Genomic DNA, 20726 nt, shown 5'->3' on the forward strand with positions numbered 1-20726 from the left:
GATGACGGAAATAAGCTTGTTGAACGTGAGTAAGTGGTCGGGAGGATTGCTGGGTGAGAAGGCACTGGCCGAGGCATATCGAGACTTCTTTGCGGTTGGACCCCCTCTACTGTCTGACGAGAGAAGGTTGCACTTCGATTGTTGTACCGCTTCTTTTCTTTCTAAATAAAATCCAGAAAAATAGGCGAGTTCGAGAAGTGAGCGAAACAAGTCTCGCATTTCCACCACAACCGCTGTCAGTTAAGCTGCACCCATCGGGCTATTATCGTCTGTTATAGTACCTCTCCGTAGCACTGTACCAGACTTCTCGCTGGCGATCGCTTGTCTCAGACACCTTTGCCCACCTTCCTGGTTTTGACCTCTGATCATTAAAGAATGATTTTCAACCTTGTGTGCCTCAGTGATCTTTTTGCCCCGCCCCCATCTTCACCAATCGGTCGGGTTGAAGATCAACCGTGCAGACTTTTATCCCTCGGATGACGGACGGATGGATGGGAAAGCAAAAAAGGATGATGCTTGACAATTTGAAGCCGTCACGGCTGTCCACCCTTTCGGATCTTGAACGGACAAACCGACGGGCGATGAACACCTGAGGGTTCATACCTGATGTCACTGCTTCAGAAGTATGGAGACAGAAAATGCCCCCCCTTTTCCATAACGGTGCCCTAGTCAGGCAAAATAATTGGCTCCCAGCCTGTCTCAGGTTTGCGGTTCCTGCATCTGCCCCCTGGTCTTGGCTACGGCACCCCTGTCGATGTCACGACAGAGCCTCCTGGATTTCCAGCAAACCGCCCAGTGTGCCAGTCAACCACCATTCTCGCGGCAGTCGAATCGAAGAGAGCAATCACCTAACGGTGGGGTTTGAGAAGAGGAACCAGGCGGTTGATGATGCTTGGGAAACAGACATGGGTTCATCCCCCCCCCAAGCCCCACCCATGGAAATCTCGGAAAACATCTCTTGGGCGATGGAACCTTGGTGTGGATTGCCTGATGGTGGCCCCCTCATAAGAACCTCACCACCCAGGTGTTGTTTTCTTTGTGTTCCCTATTTTCTCCTCTTGTTTTCTTCACGTTCTTCCCAAAAAAATAAACCTTCATTTTCTTGGTCAAGCACCATTCCTTTTGCTTGTCTGGACATTCAATTCTTTTCTTCTCTTGTATCTACACTCTCTAAGCAACTGTGTTTGCTCATTTTTACTGCGAAGTCGATCTCTCGCTGCTTTCCAAAAGACTCAAACAAACGAATATTTTGCCAGGCGCACTTTGAACATTTTCATCACCACATCAACTTCGAACTTACCCAGAGATATACACCAGATCAACCTTCAAGATGAAGTCTGCTCCTCTTGCCGTCGGCCTTTTCGCCGCCCTTACCACCGCCTACTCTCACCCCAGATACAACATGCACTGGAGGCGACAAAACACCACAAACCTCATCTCCAGCAACTCGGCTGCCGAGACGGCTGCCGCTACCTCTCTCGGAACCGGCGTTGCTGATCTCTCCTCCGCTATTCCTCTCTCCACTGGTGTTGAGTCTGCCGTCGACACTGCCATCACCAGCGCTCCTTTCGTCAACGGCACCGCCACCACCACTGCCGCCCAGGCCGGTATCACCACCTTGACCGTTTCCACCACTGAGGTGCTCACCATCACCTCTTGCGCTGCCGAGGTCATCGACTGCCCTACCAAGACTGAGGATCTCCTTGAGCTCCCAACCGAGGCCCTGGAGACCGTCATCGTCACCAACACCGTCGTCCTCACCGAGATCGTCTGTCCCGTCACCGAGGTCCCTGCCATCGAGTCCAGCGTTCTTGAAGAGGCTTCTTCCGGTCTCATCACTGGTTCCACTCTCACCCCCTCTGACGCCCCTGTGATCACCGGAACTGGCATTGCCATCACCAACACCGGTACCGCCCCCGCCGAGACTGCTGCTCCCGCTGAAACTGCTGTCGAGACAGCCCCTGCCAGCACTCACGTTGTTGAGACTGTCGTTTCCACCGAGACCGAGAGCATCGTACACACCGTCACCAGCGAGCGCGTCGTCACCATCACCCTCGGTGGCGGCGGTGTTGCTGAGACCCCCCGTGTCGTCACCACCAAGGTCAAGACCAAGGTTAAGTCCACCGAGACCAAGGTCAACGTTGTGACCGTCACCGTCAGCCACCCCGCCGGCGAGACCGCCGCCGCCACCACTCCGGCTGCCGGTGAGACCCCCGTCGAGGAGACCTCCGCTGCCGTCCCCGGCTCCGCTGAGACCACCCCTGCTGCCGATGTCGACACCACCACCACTGCCACTCTCACCTCCACCGGCACCCGCACCGTCACTGTCAAGAAGCCCAACCAGCAGACCACCGTCACCGCCGTCGTCACCCCCGGCGCTGGCACCGGCAATGGTAACGGCAACGGCAACGGCAACGCCCCCGAGGAAGCCTGCCCCGTCTGCGAAGTCTGCGAGGGCGCCGTCACCGTCACTGAGACCGCCGCCACCGCCACCGTGACCGTGACCGAGGCCGGTGTTGCTGCCGGTGCCGTCACTGTCACCGTCACCGAGGCGGCCGCCGTCTCCACCGTCTTTGTCACCGTCGGCGGTGGCAAGAACAAGGCCGTCAAAACCAAGAAGAACAAGAACAAGAACAAGACCACTACTACCGCCACCACCGAGGTCGCCGCCACCACCACCGCTGACGAACTCGCTGCTGTGACCACCCCCGTTGAGGAGGTCGTCGAGGAGGGTGACGAGGAGGCCTGCCCCCCTGATGAGATTGTGACTGTCACCGCCGAGGCCAGCGCCACTCCTTTCCCTACTGCCGCCAACGGGACGGTCGTGAGCGGTGTCGCTTCCGCTACTGGGGCTGCGGTGCCGGTTAAGCTTTTTTAAATAACCGACGGTTGTTGTTAGAGCTTAAAAGGGACAAAAGAGTGGCTACGCCCGCGAGGGCGTAAAAGTATCGCCATTCTATCTTCCAGGAAAGGGGGGAGCGTGTAAGATCAGTCAGCCACTTTGGGTATCATAGATGGATTTTGGAGATTTTGATGTTGTGGAAATGTTTTCTTGTCTCTCTGAGCCCTAGACGGGAAAGAGAGAGCCCAGGCAATTTTGAGCCTTTTTTGTGTACATTCATTCACTTGTTTCTTTTTTTTTTTTTTTTTTTTTTTTTTTTTTGGAAGAACGACGACGACTTGGTTGAAGTGGATTAGAAGATGAACCGATGAATAGACAAACAAATAACATCTTTTTAGTGGCTAAAACCAACTTGAGTATATACCCAGACCAAAAAAAAACCTGAAAATGCAAATGAATGAACCCGTTGAATAATCACATGTCGGTCTGAGAAAAAGGAAGGAGATAAACTGTCAGATGACGTTGACGATCACAATTGGGCAATCACTGTTTTCGCTAATTGGTGGATGGAAAGGAGATAACAGCGCAGGGTTGGGGTTGAGTATGGTGGAATGGATAACCAACTCCGCTTTGCTTTTGGGGTAAGCGGCGTGGGACACGGGATCACTACCAAGGCTTATCTATCTTGCTCTTGCTTAAAGGGGTGCCTGCCTTCCCTCTTTCTTGAAGTGGGGAGTAAGTTTGAGGATGAGAAGGGTGAGAAACGGAAACGGATAGTGTTTTTTATCCGTTTTTTTTCGTGAATATACTATTTCTGCTTGGGAAAAGTGGGATTCTGCTTCTGTTCTTTATCTTGCACTCGCGTCTTGCTCCGTTGTACATTTTGCCGTCGTGGTTGGTAAGAGGTTGGTTGCAACGAAACAACGACGAGCTTTTTGGACATATGCATAGTTGTATATAAGGGTAACAAACCATATCATCGCCATGTGTAAGTCCGCTTTCTTTATTTCCCAAACTTATTCAGCCCCAAAACTAACACCACCTAGACATCCCCATCCTCCCCCTGGCCCTCAGCCTAGCCAGCACCCTCACCCTCACATCCGGCCTTCCGGCCCCATTCCGCTACTCCCCAGAACAAGAACAATGCGTCCTCAACCTTGACCCTTCAACCGCGCCAAATGGCACCCGCGGGGCCGTCGCCTCCGAATCCAAACTCTGCTCCCAAATCGGCATCGACATGATCTCCCAAGGCGGGACGGCAGCCGACGCCCTCGTAGCAGCAACCCTCTGCGTGGGGGTAATAGGAATGTACCACTCGGGCATCGGCGGCGGCGGCTTCATGCTCGTCCGCGACGAGCTTGGCCGCCATGAGGTCATCGACTACCGGGAGACTGCCCCTTCTTCTGCGCACAAAGACATGTACAAACATGATCGAAACGCCTCAGTGATTGGGGGGTTGGCGGTGGGGGTACCGGGGGAGATGAGAGGGCTGGGGTATCTGCAGGAAAAGTATGGGAGGTTGGGGTGGAAGGAGGTGGTGATGCCTGCTGTCGAGGTTGCGAGGGAGGGGTTTACGGTTGGCGAGGATTTGGTCAAGTACATGAAGGCTGCGAGTGCCAATGATGACTTTTTGGTGAGCGATCCAGTTTGGGCGCAGGATTTTGCGCCGAATGGGACGTTGTTGGGATTGGGGGATAGGATTACGAGGAAGAGGTTGGCGAGTACGCTTGAGAAAATTGCCAATGAAGGACCTGAGGCGTTCTACGAAGGAGAAATCGCCGACTCGATTATCAAGACTGTTCAGGAGAATAACGGGACGATGACGCATGACGATTTGAGAGAGTATACCATCCGCATGAAGCAGCCCCTCAGCATTGATTACCGCGGCTTCAAGCTTTACACGACGGTTGCACCCAGCAGCGGCGCAGTCACGCTCAACATCCTCAAGGTCATGGAGCAGTTCCCCCCTGAGGACTTGACAGACAAGAGCTTGACTGCCCACAGGCTCACCGAGGCGATGAAGTTTGCTTATGGAGCACGTCAAGAACTTGGTGACCCTGATTTCATCAGAGGGTTGACAGCGTTCCAAAAGACCATGTTGAGCGAGGAGAAGGCCCAACAAATCCGCAAGATGATCATGGATAACCAGACCCAGGCTCTGGACGTGTACAACCCACAATCGGTGTACGCTGTTGAAAGCTCGGGAACCTCTCACCTTGTTGCGTCTGACGAGACAGGCATGACAGTTACCTCCACTACGACAATCAACCTGCTTTTTGGGGCAAAAATCATGACCGACACTGGCATCATCCTGTAAGCCCCCCCTTCCGCTCTCTCAAACAAAGCTAACAACCCCCCCTTCCAGCAACAACGAAATGGACGACTTTTCCCAACCCGGCCGCCCCAACTCCTTCGGCTTCGAGCCCTCGCCCAACAACTTCATCGCCCCTTACAAGCGCCCCCTGTCCTCCATCACCCCCCTTATTGTCGAACACGCCAGCAACGGCTCCCTTTTCTTTGCCACAGGAGCAGCCGGCGGATCGAGGATTATCTCTTCTACGATGCAAGTTGCCTTTGGGATCATGTCCGCCATTGATCAGGGACGTAGTGCCGTTGGGGAGATGTACAAGGCCATCAAAGCCCCGAGGTTACACCACCAGCTCATGCCTAATGTTTTGAATGTTGAGACGGGGTATGACGAGAGTGTTTTTGTTGGGTTGGGGAGCAAGCGGCATAATGTCTCTTGGATGGCTCCGGGACAGAGCTCAGCGCAGGGGCTGCTGAGGTTGTATAACGGGACTTTTGAGGCGGTTGGGGAGACGAGGCAGTTGAACTCGGGTGGTTTGACTGTTTAACTCTCTTATTTTCAGGATACATAATAACGCTCACATATAATCATTACCCACAGCCAGCCCTTCCCCATTGCCCTGTCTACTTGCTAGTATCAACCACATACCTCCCCACAATCTTGCCCTCCTCCATCATCTGGTACACCTCGCCCAGCTGGCTCAACCCAACAGTCTTATACGGCACCTTAATCAAACCTCTCTGGAAGAAGTCCAACGCCTCGGCCGTATCCTGCCTGTTGCCCACGTAGCTCCCCTTGATAGTAATCATCCTAAGCACGGTATCAAACACGGGCGCCTTGAGATACGCCCCCGCAGGCAACCCAATGCAAACAACTGCCCCCCTACTCCTGACATACTCGGTCGCCTGCTGGAACGGCTTCTCCGACACAGCCAACAACAACACAGCATGCGGCCCCAACCCATCCGGCGTCGCAGCCTTGACCTCCTCAACCAAATCCTTGGACGCCATAAAATCAACGTAGGCACTCCCCCCCAGTTTCTTGACACTCTCCCCCTTTTCACTCCCGCCATCAATCCCAATAACATGCACTCCCATAGCCTTGGCGTATTGCACCGCCATACTCCCCAACCCGCCACCCGCTCCAACAACAGCAACCCACTGGCCTGGTCTCACTCCTGATTCCTTTAATCCCTTGTATACCGTAATCCCGGCGCAGAGCACAGGAGCCACCTCCTCAAGATCAACACCCTTAGGAATCCGCGCGATGTGCGCAGCCTTGGCGATGGCATACTGCTGGAACGACCCGTCGACCGTGTACCCCGACAAGAGGGCAGACTGGCAGAGGGGCTCGTCGGATTGTTGGCAAAAGGAGCAGGAGAGGCACGAGCCGTTGAGCCATTTGATGCCTGCTGCGTCGCCTAGCTTGATGTCGTCGGCGACTAGGGAGCCTTTTTTCACGACGATGCCGGCGCCTTCATGGCCGCCGACGAGGGGGATTTTAGTGGGGATTGGCCTGGAGGGGGGGGGGAGGGTTTGTTAGCTTTGTTTTGGGGATGGGGAGAGTGAAGGCTGGGGGGGAACATACCAGTCACCCTTCATGGCGTGGAGGTCGGTGTGGCAGACGCCGGAGTACTTTACGTTGATGAGGACCTCATCTGGGCCGGGGGAGGGGACGGGGATTTTCTTGTAGACGGCGGCTGGGGGCGCGGGATGTTAGTTGTGGTTGTCAAGACCTAGGTGGGGATGGGGATGGGAAACGTACGGCCGCCGGGGGCTTCGACTACTTGGGCCCATTGCTCGGTTGGGATGTCGTAGGTTGTCATCTTGAACAGACTCTTTCTCTTTCTTCTCTGAAAATAGTGGTTGGCGTTTGAGTATGGGATAGGTTGGTTCTGATGAAATCAAAGTTGAACTGTGATGTACAAAATGAGGTAACCGTGTGACCTTTATATACACTTGTGTCCCAGTCACCCCCTCACGAAATGAGGAGACCACCTGCGGTCCAGACACGAGATCTGCTGCATCATCGAAGCTTTTTTCCTGCTTGCGAGGGGGCGGGAAAGTGCTGTCAGGGAAAAACGTATGATCTTTTCCTTTGTTACCAAACCGGGGCTAACTACAGGGAGGTGGAAGGCCCTTTCCAGAATCAGACATAGTGGAAGGCTTGTTTCTGTGAGGCTGTAATGCACTGTTACCCTCCTCTTAACATCACGTCGTAGAAAAAAAGACCGAGTGATCTCCGCCTGGAAGCTCTGTTGCTGTTGTTGTTGTTGTTGTTGTTGTTGTTGTTTTTACGAGGAAGCAAAACTGACTGGTGTTTATCCCCGGAAGATCACGCCTGCACCAAACGTCATGGAACCACAATTTTTATGTGTCTAAATCCTCTGCTACCCAAAACTGTTGATCAACTTGTCCTTAAAAGCCGTTATTTCGTCGAATTGAAACCTTTCCCCTCAAAAACTGAACCGTCAATCGCGGCAGTCAATATCCAAGTCCACGGACGCAGAAGGTGGTCTGATGTTCTGTCCATCTTGATGATAACACCCCCTTCCCCTCGCAGCAAGCCTAGGCCGTTGTGACGTTCCACACAATGCAGTGTCATGCATGGAAGAAAGGCCTTCCGCTGCCCCGGAACCAAGCGATAGGGCGCTAGAACTACAGCCGCTGCTCGTGTAAGTCGACGCCACCACTGTAAACGGCCCGTTCCAAAACAAACCACATCATCATCGCTCCATAGTTCGGATCAAATTCTTAACTCTTATCACGATCATCATCACGTTGTCATTCAGTCCAGTACCGGATTTCAGTGTCCATCAGGCAGTCAAGACAGCAATCATCTCATGTTCTGGATAGACTCCACCGATCAATCGTATCAACGGAGAGGGAGCCTACCTTATGATATGAAAGTCGGAGCCGGACAGCCCCGGACAAGGCCGGATATATCGGATCCTCCAAGAATTCTAGACCGGCCGGATTCAACCTTCCCATAATATAGTATCACATCGACCAAACACACGATACATAAGAATCAGTCACTTTTCAAAACTTCCCGCATCACCACCACCATCTAAAATCCCTTCCCAGCTTCCGCTTGAGCGAAGGAAGCATCACAAAATGCACTTATATCCGAGGTTATGTATGTCTAACATCGTGACGTCCCAACAGACCCCAAAACGACACTTCCCCCGCATAAAGGATCACGACAAAACGCGGGGTTGAGCCGAAGCTAAACAGCCCCCAGATCGTCAAAAGATTGCCGGACCTGGAACTCGGTAGTCTGGAAAGCAGCTGAGACTGCCCTGTCCATATCAACGGCCTGGGGGTTGCGCTCGGGGGGCGGAGACGCCGGCTTGGCGGCCATCCCGAAAGCCGGGTTCCACCACTTCAAGGTCACTTGGTCTAAAAATCAACAAATAAATGAATAAAAAACATGTCTTTCCTATCTCTTTTGGGCGCCGCCGTCCGGCAGAAACGCAACCGCCCTCTCCAAAAACATCGCTTGCTTTTACTACAAAAAAACACCATACTCTAAGAGCCTGCAGGGCCACCCAACAGCGCAAATCTCCGAACAATACTTGGGCCATATTCTTGGTACTGTAAGACGGTTAGCCATCATTGCTCGACATATATGGTCAGTATGAGGGACACATACCTCCGCCTTGGTGTGGCAGTAGGACCGGAACTCGGGTGTTTGACCAAGCAAACTGCCACCAAACCAGGGGCCGTGCCTTTGTCGCTTGTGCGTGATAACTTGGACATCAAGACCACCGCTCTTGGCTCCACCGCTGCGAGCCTCGCTGGCCCGAATTCTGGCATCCACCAACTGCTTGATATCACGCTGTAATCTGCGACCAAAGTCCTTGTAGAGTGTGCTACCACCAGAGAGCACAATGTTCTTGTAGAGACCGCGGCGCACATCGATAGGGGATGACTGGATGACGCCATCCACCACCACGGGAAGGGGAGTCAAAAAGTCGGACGAGTAGATTTCGGGGTTGAAGAAGATTTCAGGAGCAAGGAAGCGCTCGTAACCAACATCGACAGTCGCTTGGCGACCGCCGGGGTGCGCAACAACGTGCTCCATGAAGCGACTGCGGTCACGATCGAAGCGGTCAAACTCCTTGACAATGTCGGGGCACACATAGCAGTACTGCTCCTTGATCTCCTGCGCCGTCTTGAGCGACGAGTCGGGCTCGCCGCGGTCTCTCAGGAGTGACTGGACAAAGTAGGTGATGTCGCGTCCAGCAATGGGAATAGACTTGATCGATGATCCAATAACATAGCCCTCGGCCACGGGGATGACGTGGGTGACACCGTCACCCGAGTCAATAACAGTACCGGTCAGGGATCGGTCGGTGACCTTGGATGAGGTCCAGGAGGCAGCAAGAGCCAACACGGCCTGAACGGCAATATATAGACCGGCGCAGTTGAAAGACTCGAAGAAAATCTCGGCCGTGTTTTCACGATTTTCGGGGGGGTTCAGGGGTGGTTCGGTGAGGAGGAAGTGATGATCCTCAGGCTCGACCCTCAAATATTTAAAGATGGAGTTGGACCAGAATCTCTCCATGTGATCCTGGGTATCCTCGTATTAGCATTGTGCTTCTCTTCCAACCCGATGCGACTAGACCCACCCAGTTCTCTATTTGACCGTGTCGGATTGGGTAGTGCAGCCCGTAACCGGGGCCAGAAGAGGCGGCGATGGCTTCGTCGCCAATAAAGTAATCGAGGTCCTCAGTGCCGCGCTTGGCCGAGAGATGGCCGGTCGGACCAGCACCGCCGGTGAGGAAAGAGGGCTTGTTCGCTACGGCCGGACGGCCAGAGCCAGACCCGGCGCTACCGGCAGCGGCCTTGGTCGCGATGGCGGTCGGGAAAACGAAGGACGGGGAATCATTGCCGGCAAAACCTGGGCAGAGCCGGTCAGATGTTGTTTACGAAAAGGATGTTACCGGTCGATACCCGAAGCTACGAACCTAACTTGGAGAAGCCAGTGCCGCTGCGCGCATGATGTTAGTGACGATGACCTTCAAGCTGGGAGCTGGCTGCTACCTGGACTGGGAAGAGCGGGGCTTGATTTAAGGGGCTGCGACGTACTTGTCCATGACAACGGCCGGCGTTTGGTTTGCCATGTTTGCGATGGGGTTGCGGCCGAATGCAGCTCGTGTGTTGAAGAATCAAGTGTTGCTTTGCGGAACGGGAATGGGAATTGGGGGATCGTGAGCCGGACGTCGAAGGTGGCAGGCAGTCGGCGCCCAGTGGAGGTTGGAGGTCCAAGATTACGTCTCGCCAGCAGCGAGCTCCATCCATGTTGCGGTGGCTCTGCGGCTGTGCGCCAAGAGAGAGCCCCGCCAGACTATGGCGGTCAACAGAAGCTCTTGTGACAAAACCTCTCTGGCTCTCTTTCCCCTCAACATTTAACTCCAGTGTCACTCTCACCTTCTGGGTAAGGGTCTCGAATGTCTAGCCAAGAGCTTCAAGATATTGTTAGAAGATGGCAGGTCCAAGTTCCTGAGTCTTGTTTTCATGGCATGGCTTTCAGAGGTCATCTTAAAGGATCCTCGTCTCAATGTCAATCAATCATGATTCGTTGTGGTTGCAGTCCCCAACATCCGTCAGGTCGGCTCCAAATCCAAAAAGCTCCGCAGTAAACATTTGGCAAGCGCCATGAAGCTCTCACCGTCCACATAACCCAAGAAGCAACCACCACCCCAGGAAACCACCTTCCTCCTGCCATTTGCACACCCTGACGTAGATCCGAAGACGCCCGGGAATCCGTGATTTGGTCTACTCTTGGAAATCACCAACTACTGCATCTTCTTCGTCCATCAACCGTCCACCTCAAAACACCTCCTTTCCGCTGTCCTGAGTTTGTCTCAAACCACCGGCAAACCAAACCAAATTTATTTATCACAGCACCCTTATACAGCATCGTTTGTGTACATTGCCTATCGTCCCACTAAAGACTGAACCTTCCCGTCTCCATCCATCGTCGCGCCCCTGGCCCGCTCACGATCACCGTCCTGCCTCTTGCTCACCCTCACATGTATCCATGACAGGACTTTAGCGTCGCCACACGCCCTCTTTACCCCGGACTACAATCCCCCCCGTTTTGACTTTCCACCTCGCCTCTGCTCGCACGCCGGTCCTAAATCCTACGACAATCAACACGCCCTATCGGGTCGCCATATCTCGCAGAACCCGTGGTATAAGGGGGGGGGGCCTTTACGTCTCGCGACGATGCAACGCAGCTCAAGTAGCCCCGAACTCTCACCAATATCCTCTGGAGATGGGGCTGCCGACCGGGTCTGGAGGAGGAAACAGCCCCAGCCGGTTGCTGCGATCTTTATCCATGCTGGTGCCGGTTACCACAGCGTTGCCAATGAACATGTGCATCTCAGTGCATGTAGCGAGTAAGCCCTGTTCGTCCTCGGTCTATGCTCTCACATAGCAGATATACTGATTGTCGAGCATAGAGCGGCCAAGCTGGGCATGAGCTTTCTGAGAGCTGGTGCTTCTGCTACCCAAGCCGTGGAAGCTGCTATAAAATACCTCGAGGACAGGGAAATCACCAATGCTGGCTTCGGCAGCAACTTGACCATGGACGGCATTGTCGAGTGTGATGCGACTGTGGTAGACCACTTGGGAAGAAGCGGTGCCTGCGGTGCCGTTCCTGGTATGATGTGCTCACATAGCTACCACGGAGACTTGAACTAACTCGACAATAGGAGTGCGAAATCCTATATCTCTAGCCAAGCTGATTCTTGACGCAAGCAGTCGTCCTCTGTCACTCCGCCGAGTTCCACCAAACATCCTTGTTGGAGAGGGTGCCAGAGAGTTCGGGATAGAACATGGCATGCCCCAAGTCCCCAACGAGCAACTGGTTTCGAAGAATGCCAAGGACAGATATCTCCGCTGGAACGAGGACTTAAAACGTGCAGAAGCCAAACTGCACCCCTCGAATCATTTTTCTGGCAGGACTGCTGAAAAGTCCAGCGCTGGAGACTACGAACAGGCCGCCGACCCTGCTGGGCAGTCGTCGGGGCGAGATCACACTAATGCAATCTTGACGGGAACTTGGAATGAAGGTCAACCTGACTCCCCTCATATCCCCGGCACGCCCTTGGGAGAGAATGGATCACCGGCAGGCACTGCGGTTACCACTGCGCGGTCAACTCCTAGCAGCTCGTCCAGGTCCTCATCGTACACCCTGCGAACCCCAAATCCTTTGAGCTACGTCAGTGCCGCCTTTCAAGGACGCTCGAGGCCATCTCAAAAGCGGCCCAAAGTACGGAAAAGCGTGAGTGATGATGCCGCCGCCTTCCTCACGCCGCTCACAGGGACGAACAAAGCACCATCCCCGGCCGCTTCGGCACACGACGGTTCGGTAAGCACTGCGGAGAGCGATAGAGGCGATATCTCTGACGACGGAGAGAAAAAAGAAGAGGAGAAACAGCCTCTGCCAATTCTTGCTGGCACCAAACGTAGCCGAGAACTCGGTAGCGGCGATGAGGATTTCGTAACAGACACGGTCGGCGCCATCGCCATTGATAACAGGGGTCACATTGCAGCAGGATCTTCTTCTGGGGGTATTGGAATGAAGCATCGCGGCCGAATTGGGCCTGCTGCCCTCGTCGGCATTGGTACCGCTGTTGTGCCGGAGGACCCCGAAGACGAAATGGCGACCTCGGTAGCTGCTGTCACCAGCGGGACAGGCGAACACATGGCCACATGCATTGCCTCTGCCAAGTGTGCTGAGCGTCTGTTTCACTGTACCCGGCGCGGACCTAGTGGCCAAGATATCGAAGAGCTGGATGAGTCTGCCCTGATGGAGTCCTTCATTGTCAACGACTTTATGGGGCATCCTGGAGTGCGGAACCAGCCCTCGGCTGGAGCGATTGGGGTCATGGCTGTCAAGAAGGACCTGTCGGGAATTTCCTTTTATTTCGCGCACAATACCGACTCATTTGCCTTGTCGGCGATGGCGGCGACAGACCAACAACCAACATGTACGATGTCACGGCTGAGTAAAGCTCATGGGGTGGCGCAGGGTGCGAGGAGGATGAGGTATGACTGACTGGGGAGTTTTCGTTTGCATGAACGCAAGAAGCTGTTGTCGAGATGGAAGAGGGTACCTATTTTGCATTCCCGTTGGAAAGGCATAGCATAGATAAATCATGGCGATGGATGGGATACGGTAGCTAGACTGTCATTGCAAGGGCGGTCATATCCAGAGAGTCTTGTAGACAGGAGGCTTTTAAAATAAAAGGATATCCAAGCTCTTTCAATTTTGGATTGTGCAGGTGATACTCCGTGATGACATTCATTCAGTACTCCCTACATAACTCGCCATCGTTAGATACCTGCAAGCCAACGAACAACCACGGCTCATACTAGTACAACAGATACATAAAGAACACATCTTGATCCCCTATCTTATTTAGACCAGGTATGCCCCTTCCATCTCTTGAGATTATCGAGAAAAAGAATAAGCCGAAATAACGACACACCCTGCTACAACCATGTCTACCTATGCTCTGTTTGCATTTCCATCTCATGATAATACACACCTTTGCTTTCCAAATTTTTTATTAAAAAAAATCATTACCACCGTCCCACTAAAGCTCACTCAACTCCCTCACCCTCTTCTCCAACTCGGGCACCTGCCTCAGCAGCACCTCCAAATCCTCCTTCTCATCCTCCAGCTTCATTCTTTTGTCCGCATCCAGCCTCGTAAAGACAAAGTGCCCCTGCCCGTCAAACTGCAAAATGTGCGTGTGGTACTTCCACAAGCTCCTCCGATGACTCACCGTCATGAGCGTGATCCCCAGCGCCTTGGCATTGTCGTACATGACCTTTTCCGTGTCGAGCGTCACTGAGCTGGTACACTCATCCAAAATGGCATATTTAGGGCGGTGGTAAAACAGCCTGGCCATTGCCACCCTCTGCTGTAGCCCGCCAGACAAGACGTCGCGCCACTCGGCTTCCGCGTCCCAGCCTTCGGGGTAGAGGTCGATCAGGTGTTCCAGAGATAGAATTTTCAGGATGGACAAGAGATCGGAGTCGGTCACGCCTTTGGAGCGCATGGTGCGGAGGCCGTCGGGGTAGATGATTTGTTGGCGAAGGGAGCCGCGGGAGAGGTAAGGGCGTTGGGGGATGTAAAAGATGTCTGTGAAGGGGGGTTTGTGGACTGTCCCGCCGTATACGGGCCATAACCCGCCGAGGATGCGGAAGAGGGAGGATTTGCCGCAGCCGTTGGGGCCGACGACCAACAGGTGGTCGCCCGGGGTGAGTTTGAAGGTTAGGGCTGGGACGAGGACGTCGCCGTTGGGGGAGATGATGGGTCTGAAAAGGTTAGTGGGGGGGACGAAAAGAAAAGGAGTTTGGGGGGGGGGGGGACTTACACATCGATAAACTCAATGTTGCTGCTCTCAACAACCTTGCCTCTTCCCTTGAGGACAGCCTCGTTGTTTTCGGTGCCCGAACTAGACACAAGCTTCTTCTCAAAGTGCCCCGCCTGAATATCATCCATGACTTCCAACAGCGACGACACACGGGAGGTGTAACCCGCCAACTCCATGATTTCCCTGTAGGAGAACATGATGCGCCCGAAGGCATCCGACGCCGACAGCAACATGCGACGGTTGGTCACAAAGGTCTCAGTCCTGTCACCCATGTTCATCGTCACTTGGCCAGGGAGCTTCACAAAGACAGGAACACTGCACAGCAGCAACCCGAGCGCGCCCCAAAAATACTTGATGACAAAGTCCTCCATGAAGCCGTGGTAGAACCGGCGGCGGAGAATGTAGTTGACGTGCTTGATGAGGGTGAAGTAGCCCTTGTCGAGGGTGTCCTTTTCGGCTTCGTGACCGGCGTACAGGGCGACTTCCTCGCTGTGGTCTATTAATCTCGAGTGCTGGAAGCGGAACTCGCCTTCGAGTCTGGCTTCGTCGGCCACGTATTTCCCGAATGGGGGTGTCAACGCACGCATGACGTGCGCTGAGAGCTGGACGAGAAGAGACATGAAGACGACGCCTTCTCCGCCGACAGATTTCGAGAGGGAGAATGTGTAGATTGTCTAGTCGTGTCAGTCATGTTTACTTTGTATGGAGGCAAATAGGGGGCATACCATGTCGAGAAGGGGCTTGGCCAAGTTGCTGTACAGCTCGGCCAAACTATTCGAGAACTTGGCCACATCGACAGCAATAAGCTGATCTGGGTTCTTGATCCGATCATCAAGCGCAGAAATACCATAAAAGGTCAGCTGCGAGAGGTATTTGTCATGGATGAACTGCGTCAAGCGTGTCCTGTACCGCAGCGAAAGCTCAGCTTGATGGTACGACAACATCGAGTTGGTAAACGTCGCCGGTACAGCAATCAACATCCACCACACAATGCGCATCAAGAACTCCCTTCCGTTGCCCTTCACCAGAGCCTTGACGATCGCACCATCCATCGCCGCCACCTTCAAGCTGATGAGCGTCCGCATCACCAAGAAGAAACTGTGGCTGATCAACAGCCTCGTCTCCTTGCTCCTCCATCCTGGCACCACAATCTTCAACAACCTTAGCAACGAGCGGAAGAACTCCCGGTTCAATTCCACCTTCTTCTTCTTTGTCACCTCTCCATCTGCAGTCGATGTTGTACCAGACTTCTCGGCGCGCTTTGTCGCCTCTCGTACCGAGGCAGCCTTTTGCTCCTGGATAGCATGTCGCACCCTGTTTATGAGGGCGACAAAGAGTGTGATGTAGACGGCGCGAGATATACGGGTGCGGTTTTGGAGGTACATGGACGTCAACTGGCTAACGATGCCACGAATTGTTCGGTCTCGGGCGGCCGCGCTATTGGCGCTCGGCTTCGACATTGTCGGCGCCATTTGGGGCGACGGCGACGGTGGTGGGAAGGCAGGGGTGAGGAGGTCGGGAATAACAATCACGAGTGCGCTGTGGCGGTCATTGGGGATCAAAGGGGGGTGTTCTATAAGCCAGCCGTTGGGAGGGGGGACTTGGTTGAAGGAGAACAAAAGACGCGAGTGTGTCTCAGGAACGGACTCGACTCGTAGGTCTCGTAGGTAATCCTCAAACCGCGTCGGGTATTTTCGAACAGACTCTTGTGATTATTTAGCAATGGTGGTCAAACCCGAGAGACGAAACTCTCTGATGTTCACGGGCTTTTGCTTGTGGTTCTTGGTCTGGCGCTATCCTCGTGCTGGCGCGGGTCCATTTTCCTCGGTCCTTGCGTCACCCACTTGCTGGAACGGGCAGGCAGTCCGGGTTATGCTGGCGAGTGGTCGCTGAAGAACCGGCATGTGATTCTCTATTTCGTCTTTATGATTGGCTGTTTGAACCTCCACACTTCTTGGTTTGGCTCAAAACCCGGGGAAGAAGAAACTGGGGTAAAAAAAAATGGACCCGCCCTCGTTTAACCCCAACTCCCAAGAAACACGTGCTCTCCGGCAACCCTGACCCGGCAGTCGTCTCATCAAGCACTTACACCACCATGAGACTTGTCCAAAAATGAAGCCATTCACACTCCTTCTCACCACCTTCTCTCTTTTTGTCTCTCCCATATCGGCAAACACAGAGAAGACGATATTCATTGCTCCTCCAGCTGTCGACCTCCCAATCAGCGACCAAACCATCACCACCATCCTCACTTCTCTCAACCGCCTCACCCCCCTCCCCACCAACCAATCCACCCTCCGCACCCTCATTCCGGTATCCTTCCCCACAACCTCCCACCCAACCGGGACAGAATCATGGTACCTCCTCCACGACCTCACCCCCGCCCAACGCTACGAAGTGCGAATCTGCTGGGCAGCGACTGTAATCCCCCCACCCCTTATCCCCCTTACATCCCCCCTCACTCACTAACAAAGCCCCCAGCAACCAACCTCCTTCGACCTTCAAACCTTCCCCCTCACCGAGATCCCCTCTCTCCCCTCCTTAACCTCCTACCTTAATCCCCTATCCCCATCATCATCACCCCCCAAGGACTTAAACAACCCCCCTACTCGGTCCTCCCTCCTCCTCCTCCGCCTCCTCGCCAAAGCAGACTTCTACACCACCAACCAAACCCTCATGTCCAACCCACCCCCCGTAGCAGCAGACCTCATCCTCGACCCCTTCCTCCTCAACCTCCTCCCCCGCTCGCTAGCCCCAACAGCAGGGTACATCATCCTGGTAGCCATAACAAGCTGGCTCCTAGCACGAGGCGTGAGCAGGGCTCTTTCGTCGCTCATCATCGACAGCAACGACCGTCAACTCACCAAGGACGCAAAAAAGACACAGTGATTGTTTGTGTCCAGTACTGTCTACACGTAAAAACAAGACACATAGTTAACCCACCCTAATGTTAATTCAATTTCTACCACCACAAAAAAAAAGACCATAACATCTCGTCATCATACATCTTCGAACTTCGTATCCGGTCTTGACGGACTCACTCAACACAGACACCTCAACTCGACTGAAGTACCTATCCTCTACCATCAAAAAGTCATACACAAACACCCCACATACCTCCCAAACCACTTTGCCAAAATATATATACTCCAAATCAATCATCTACAAAACAGATCATACAACCAAAGCCAACCACGCCGACATGGAAAAAAAATTGGCAAACGAAACAAAAGGCAAAACATTACGCTATGATAACATTCAAAAATCTAAGAGTTCTTCGATATAAACAAAAGCAAAGAGTCATGTAAATAGTCTCGGTTTCTTGCTTTTCCCACCTCCTCATTAGAATCCTCATCACTCTTCGTCCCCTTTTCCAGTTACCGAAGGGCCGCCCCTTCTACCGTGTCAGCCCCTGAGCTCACCAAGGAAAAAAAAAAAGATTCTTATCACGGCTTACCAGCACGACTCTGCGTTTCGACACACATCTCCGCCCTAATACTGTCCAGGATAGCCGCCACCCTGAGAATACTGGTGTCCTCCATACGGTGGCTGCTGGCCGTAACCTCCTCCCTGTGGTGGTGGTGCGCCATACGATGGCTGACCATATGAGCTCGCAGCCCCCGCTCCATAGTGTGGCTGGCCGTAGGATGGCTGGCTTGGTGGGGGTGCATAGCTGGGCTGGCCGCTGGGCGAACTGTAAGAGTGTTGGCCGCCGTAGCTTTGACTGTGCGCTTGACCATGGCCGGGTCCGGCGCCATAAGAAGAGGACTGGTAGCCGCCGCCAGAAGACTGCTGTCCGTATGGTGCGGTGTGGGACTGGCTAGACTGCCCGTAAGACTGACTTGAGCCTTGATGGTGTGTTTGTGAGCTTGACTGGTAGGATGAAGATGAGCCACCGCCGTGGACCGAGGTCGAGGATCCCGGCTGCGAGGGAGGTTGGTATGATGTGGGAGGGGCCGAACCACTGTAGGTCGTGGCACCCGAGTTGGAGTATCCAAAGTTGTTGCCCTGTGAGTCAATTAGCTGCCGCTCGAGACATCTCAGCATCCAGACCAACATACCGAGCTCTGCTTGTTGCCAAAGAGACCAGCAACACCTCCGATCACCCCTCCAAGACCTCCAGCACCGTGTCCGGACGACGACTGACCGCTGAAGTTGTTCGAGGGCGAAGACGAAGGCTTGCTTCCAGAGGAGAATATGCCAGACACGAGCTGGGATGCGACCTTGCCACCGAGCCCGCCGCTGCCGCCGCCTCCTCCGGAGCTGCCACCCGCCAGTCCGCTGAGAACAGCACCAGCAAGCCCACCTCCTCCACTGCTGCCACCGCCCTGCTTTCCGCCGCTGATCGTGTTCAAGAGGAAAGACTATCCACCAACGAAAGCAAACATTAGCAAGTCGTTCTTGGCCCTTCCACAAAAGATCCTCTGCCCGCTAAACTTACACCAAGGCCCCTGTCACTCTGTCCTCCACCGCCGACACCTCGTGTGCCATCCTCTCTCGGGTTCACCGGCTCGAGACGTCCGTCGGGGTATCTAGCTGTCTGGGAGCCGTCGGGGTGCGTCACGATTTCGGCGCTAGGGTGAGGTACGCCGTAGGGGTGATCGGAGCGGGCAGCGGGAGTGTTGCCAAAGGGAACGGGCTCGGTCGGGAGATCCCATTGCGAGACTCCAGTCGAGAGCTGCACATAGTAGTACTTCTTGCTGGCAGCATCCCACTGGGCAATCCAGCCCGAGGGGAGAGGAGGCGGCGCATAGGTTGGCCCGTCGCTGCCAGGGGATCCGGGGCCTGCCATGTCGGGAAGGGGCGCGAGAGAGAAACTCTTCGATCTGCTGGAGCTACGAGAATTGGGTTCTGGTGTTGTGCTTTGGCGTTTGCCTCGTCAATCGCGCGCAAATAATGGAGGGGTTGGTTGAGGGTGGAAGCTTAGGTGCTCGGTCGTTGAGAGCAAGATTTTGCAGGGAAGTGTGTGGGTGTGAGAAAGTAAAAAGCCAAAACTCGTGAGGAAATCAACCCTCGAGGTCTGTGTTGCCTGACAATCAAGGGTGCAAGTGGTCGAACGGATTTTGGAGGAGGGAAAAAGAACCAAGCAAGCAAGCTGAGCTGAGTGAGAATGCTGAGTGGGAGATGCGCAGCGGGGCAGATGCGACCGCTCGCTCTATCTAGCTTGCGCTTGCGCAGGGCGTTTAATGGAGGGGGAGGGGGCGGGGCAAATCGCAACCTTGACTTCGACCAAACAACGTCTTGATTTTTGTTGCTGACGACTGTGACGACGGCCGAGAAGGGGGCGATCATCACCACCATACATACATATATAAAAATCCCAGAGAAGGGGCGGAAGGAGGTAGTGTGCAGAGGGAGCCAGCCGTTTCCACCACCGGGCATTATCAGTGTACCGTAGCTAGCCTCTTCTCAGCTCAATGAGAAGGCCTTGCGAATTCCATCATCTTCAACAACAACCGCAGAGGTGACCCAAACAACAGGATGTCTTTTTGACAATGCCACCGATAAAATCCAGACGACGTCAGCTTCTGGAGAATGCCATCGAAAGCTGATAACTTCCAGCACTCACGCTCACTACTGCCCACCTCACCACTGAGTGATCACCTACCTCTCAACAACCACAAATTCCAAAGCATAGCCTCTTCCTCAACTACCGTCATCCTCCAATTTCCCTTTTCATTTTTCACAATGAAATCTCCAGCTCACCACCAAAACCCCTGAACCACCTTAGCCACAACGAATGGCGCGTCCCCTCAACAAGGGCACAAAACTCCGGGAGGCAGCCAACACCAATCCTCACTTTACTTCCCCACACATTGCATCTACCTTCCTTCGAACTTAAATCACAATTCCATCCATAAAACATCAATCGACTTTCCCTTTTAATACCTCAAAGCAACCCTCTACCGTTTCAATATTGACGCCACAATTTGCTGCACGCTTCTGCATCTGACTTACCTAAACTAACTGTCGAGAATGAACTATTAGGTTGTTTCTATTCTTAACTCACCCCATGGAACCTAGAAAAGATTACCCGAGTCAAATGCAAAAGCAACTAAATGTCAAGTAAAATCTGTAAAAGAGAGCACTCGAATCAAATTGTGAATACGCCAGAACCTCACATAGACACTTGCATGTACCACAGACCAGTAGCAATCTAGCGAAACAATGCTCGT

General features: G+C 53.7%; 8 protein-coding genes across 8 annotated transcripts; 4 read left to right on the forward strand and 4 right to left on the reverse strand.

Annotated features, from left to right (window-relative positions):
* Positions 1 to 1330: 1330 nt before the first annotated feature.
* On the forward strand, positions 1331 to 2878 carry QC762_307500 (uncharacterized protein; the record flags this gene model as incomplete). Its single annotated transcript, XM_062889043.1, has 1 exon — positions 1331 to 2878. One exon carries the CDS (start codon positions 1331 to 1333, stop codon positions 2876 to 2878), a length of 1548 nt encoding a protein of 515 aa, XP_062744979.1.
* A 572-nt stretch (positions 2879 to 3450) lies between these two features.
* Positions 3451 to 6638, forward strand: QC762_307450 (uncharacterized protein). Its single transcript, XM_062889037.1, has 3 exons — positions 3451 to 3830; positions 3889 to 5155; positions 5208 to 6638. The coding sequence occupies exons 1-3, from the start codon at positions 3827 to 3829 to the stop codon at positions 5695 to 5697; spliced, it is 1761 nt and encodes a 586-aa protein (XP_062744980.1). The 5' UTR covers positions 3451 to 3826; the 3' UTR covers positions 5698 to 6638.
* ADH1_2 (alcohol dehydrogenase) lies at positions 5708 to 7913 on the reverse strand. Its single transcript, XM_062889038.1, has 3 exons — positions 6915 to 7913; positions 6738 to 6849; positions 5708 to 6665 (listed from the first exon to the last, which is right to left on the reverse strand). Exons 1-3 carry the CDS (start codon positions 6973 to 6975, stop codon positions 5774 to 5776), a joined length of 1065 nt encoding a protein of 354 aa, XP_062744981.1. The 5' UTR covers positions 6976 to 7913; the 3' UTR covers positions 5708 to 5773.
* Positions 7914 to 8542: 629 nt separating this feature from the next.
* Positions 8543 to 10473, reverse strand: ARP3 (Actin-related protein 3). Its single transcript, XM_062889039.1, has 5 exons — positions 10244 to 10473; positions 10123 to 10145; positions 9784 to 10055; positions 8805 to 9725; positions 8543 to 8746 (listed from the first exon to the last, which is right to left on the reverse strand). The coding sequence occupies exons 1-5, from the start codon at positions 10276 to 10278 to the stop codon at positions 8681 to 8683; spliced, it is 1317 nt and encodes a 438-aa protein (XP_062744982.1). The 5' UTR covers positions 10279 to 10473; the 3' UTR covers positions 8543 to 8680.
* A 101-nt stretch (positions 10474 to 10574) lies between these two features.
* On the forward strand, positions 10575 to 13426 carry QC762_307480 (uncharacterized protein). Its single transcript, XM_062889040.1, has 3 exons — positions 10575 to 11559; positions 11623 to 11822; positions 11875 to 13426. Exons 1-3 carry the CDS (start codon positions 11387 to 11389, stop codon positions 13221 to 13223), a joined length of 1722 nt encoding a protein of 573 aa, XP_062744983.1. The 5' UTR covers positions 10575 to 11386; the 3' UTR covers positions 13224 to 13426.
* PXA2 (ATP-binding cassette long-chain fatty acid transporter pxa2) lies at positions 13416 to 16895 on the reverse strand. Its single transcript, XM_062889041.1, has 3 exons — positions 15276 to 16895; positions 14551 to 15224; positions 13416 to 14491 (listed from the first exon to the last, which is right to left on the reverse strand). The coding sequence occupies exons 1-3, from the start codon at positions 16020 to 16022 to the stop codon at positions 13765 to 13767; spliced, it is 2148 nt and encodes a 715-aa protein (XP_062744984.1). The 5' UTR covers positions 16023 to 16895; the 3' UTR covers positions 13416 to 13764.
* QC762_307504 (uncharacterized protein) lies at positions 16493 to 17457 on the forward strand. The gene is made up of 2 exons (XM_062889044.1): positions 16493 to 16971; positions 17032 to 17457. The coding sequence occupies exons 1-2, from the start codon at positions 16663 to 16665 to the stop codon at positions 17437 to 17439; spliced, it is 717 nt and encodes a 238-aa protein (XP_062744985.1). The 5' UTR covers positions 16493 to 16662; the 3' UTR covers positions 17440 to 17457.
* An 86-nt stretch (positions 17458 to 17543) lies between these two features.
* On the reverse strand, positions 17544 to 20215 carry QC762_307501 (uncharacterized protein). The gene is made up of 3 exons (XM_062889042.1): positions 18992 to 20215; positions 18612 to 18914; positions 17544 to 18558 (listed from the first exon to the last, which is right to left on the reverse strand). Exons 1-3 carry the CDS (start codon positions 19340 to 19342, stop codon positions 18043 to 18045), a joined length of 1170 nt encoding a protein of 389 aa, XP_062744986.1. The 5' UTR covers positions 19343 to 20215; the 3' UTR covers positions 17544 to 18042.
* Positions 20216 to 20726: the final 511 nt, after the last annotated feature.

This window comes from Podospora pseudocomata, chromosome 3 (genome assembly GCF_035222375.1).
Source record: "Podospora pseudocomata strain CBS 415.72m chromosome 3, whole genome shotgun sequence".
Classification (NCBI taxonomy): domain Eukaryota; kingdom Fungi; phylum Ascomycota; class Sordariomycetes; order Sordariales; family Podosporaceae; genus Podospora; species Podospora pseudocomata.

Coding starts and splice junctions, on each gene's coding strand:
- QC762_307480 (XM_062889040.1), top strand. CDS start 11,387: ATGCAACGCAGCTCAAGTAGCCCCGAACTCTCACCAATATCCTCTGGA. Junction 11,560..11,622: donor CATCTCAGTGCATGTAGCGA/GTAAGCCCTGTT, acceptor TGTCGAGCATAG/AGCGGCCAAGCTGGGCATGA. Junction 11,823..11,874: donor TGCCTGCGGTGCCGTTCCTG/GTATGATGTGCT, acceptor ACTCGACAATAG/GAGTGCGAAATCCTATATCT.
- QC762_307504 (XM_062889044.1), top strand. CDS start 16,663: ATGAAGCCATTCACACTCCTTCTCACCACCTTCTCTCTTTTTGTCTCT. Junction 16,972..17,031: donor GAATCTGCTGGGCAGCGACT/GTAATCCCCCCA, acceptor CAAAGCCCCCAG/CAACCAACCTCCTTCGACCT.
- ADH1_2 (XM_062889038.1), bottom strand. CDS start 6,975: ATGACAACCTACGACATCCCAACCGAGCAATGGGCCCAAGTAGTCGAA. Junction 6,850..6,914: donor AGTCGAAGCCCCCGGCGGCC/GTACGTTTCCCA, acceptor CCGCGCCCCCAG/CCGCCGTCTACAAGAAAATC. Junction 6,666..6,737: donor CACGCCATGAAGGGTGACTG/GTATGTTCCCCC, acceptor CCCCCCCTCCAG/GCCAATCCCCACTAAAATCC.
- QC762_307450 (XM_062889037.1), top strand. Junction 5,156..5,207: donor ACCGACACTGGCATCATCCT/GTAAGCCCCCCC, acceptor CCCCCCTTCCAG/CAACAACGAAATGGACGACT.
- ARP3 (XM_062889039.1), bottom strand. CDS start 10,278: ATGGCAAACCAAACGCCGGCCGTTGTCATGGACAA. Junction 9,726..9,783: donor ACGGTCAAATAGAGAACTGG/GTGGGTCTAGTC, acceptor GAGGATACCCAG/GATCACATGGAGAGATTCTG. Junction 8,747..8,804: donor ACTGCCACACCAAGGCGGAG/GTATGTGTCCCT, acceptor ACCGTCTTACAG/TACCAAGAATATGGCCCAAG.
- PXA2 (XM_062889041.1), bottom strand. CDS start 16,022: ATGGCGCCGACAATGTCGAAGCCGAGCGCCAATAGCGCGGCCGCCCGA. Junction 15,225..15,275: donor CCAAGCCCCTTCTCGACATG/GTATGCCCCCTA, acceptor TGACACGACTAG/ACAATCTACACATTCTCCCT. Junction 14,492..14,550: donor AACATTGAGTTTATCGATGT/GTAAGTCCCCCC, acceptor TAACCTTTTCAG/ACCCATCATCTCCCCCAACG.
- QC762_307501 (XM_062889042.1), bottom strand. CDS start 19,342: ATGGCAGGCCCCGGATCCCCTGGCAGCGACGGGCCAACCTATGCGCCG. Junction 18,915..18,991: donor AGAGTGACAGGGGCCTTGGT/GTAAGTTTAGCG, acceptor GTTGGTGGATAG/TCTTTCCTCTTGAACACGAT. Junction 18,559..18,611: donor TTGGCAACAAGCAGAGCTCG/GTATGTTGGTCT, acceptor ATTGACTCACAG/GGCAACAACTTTGGATACTC.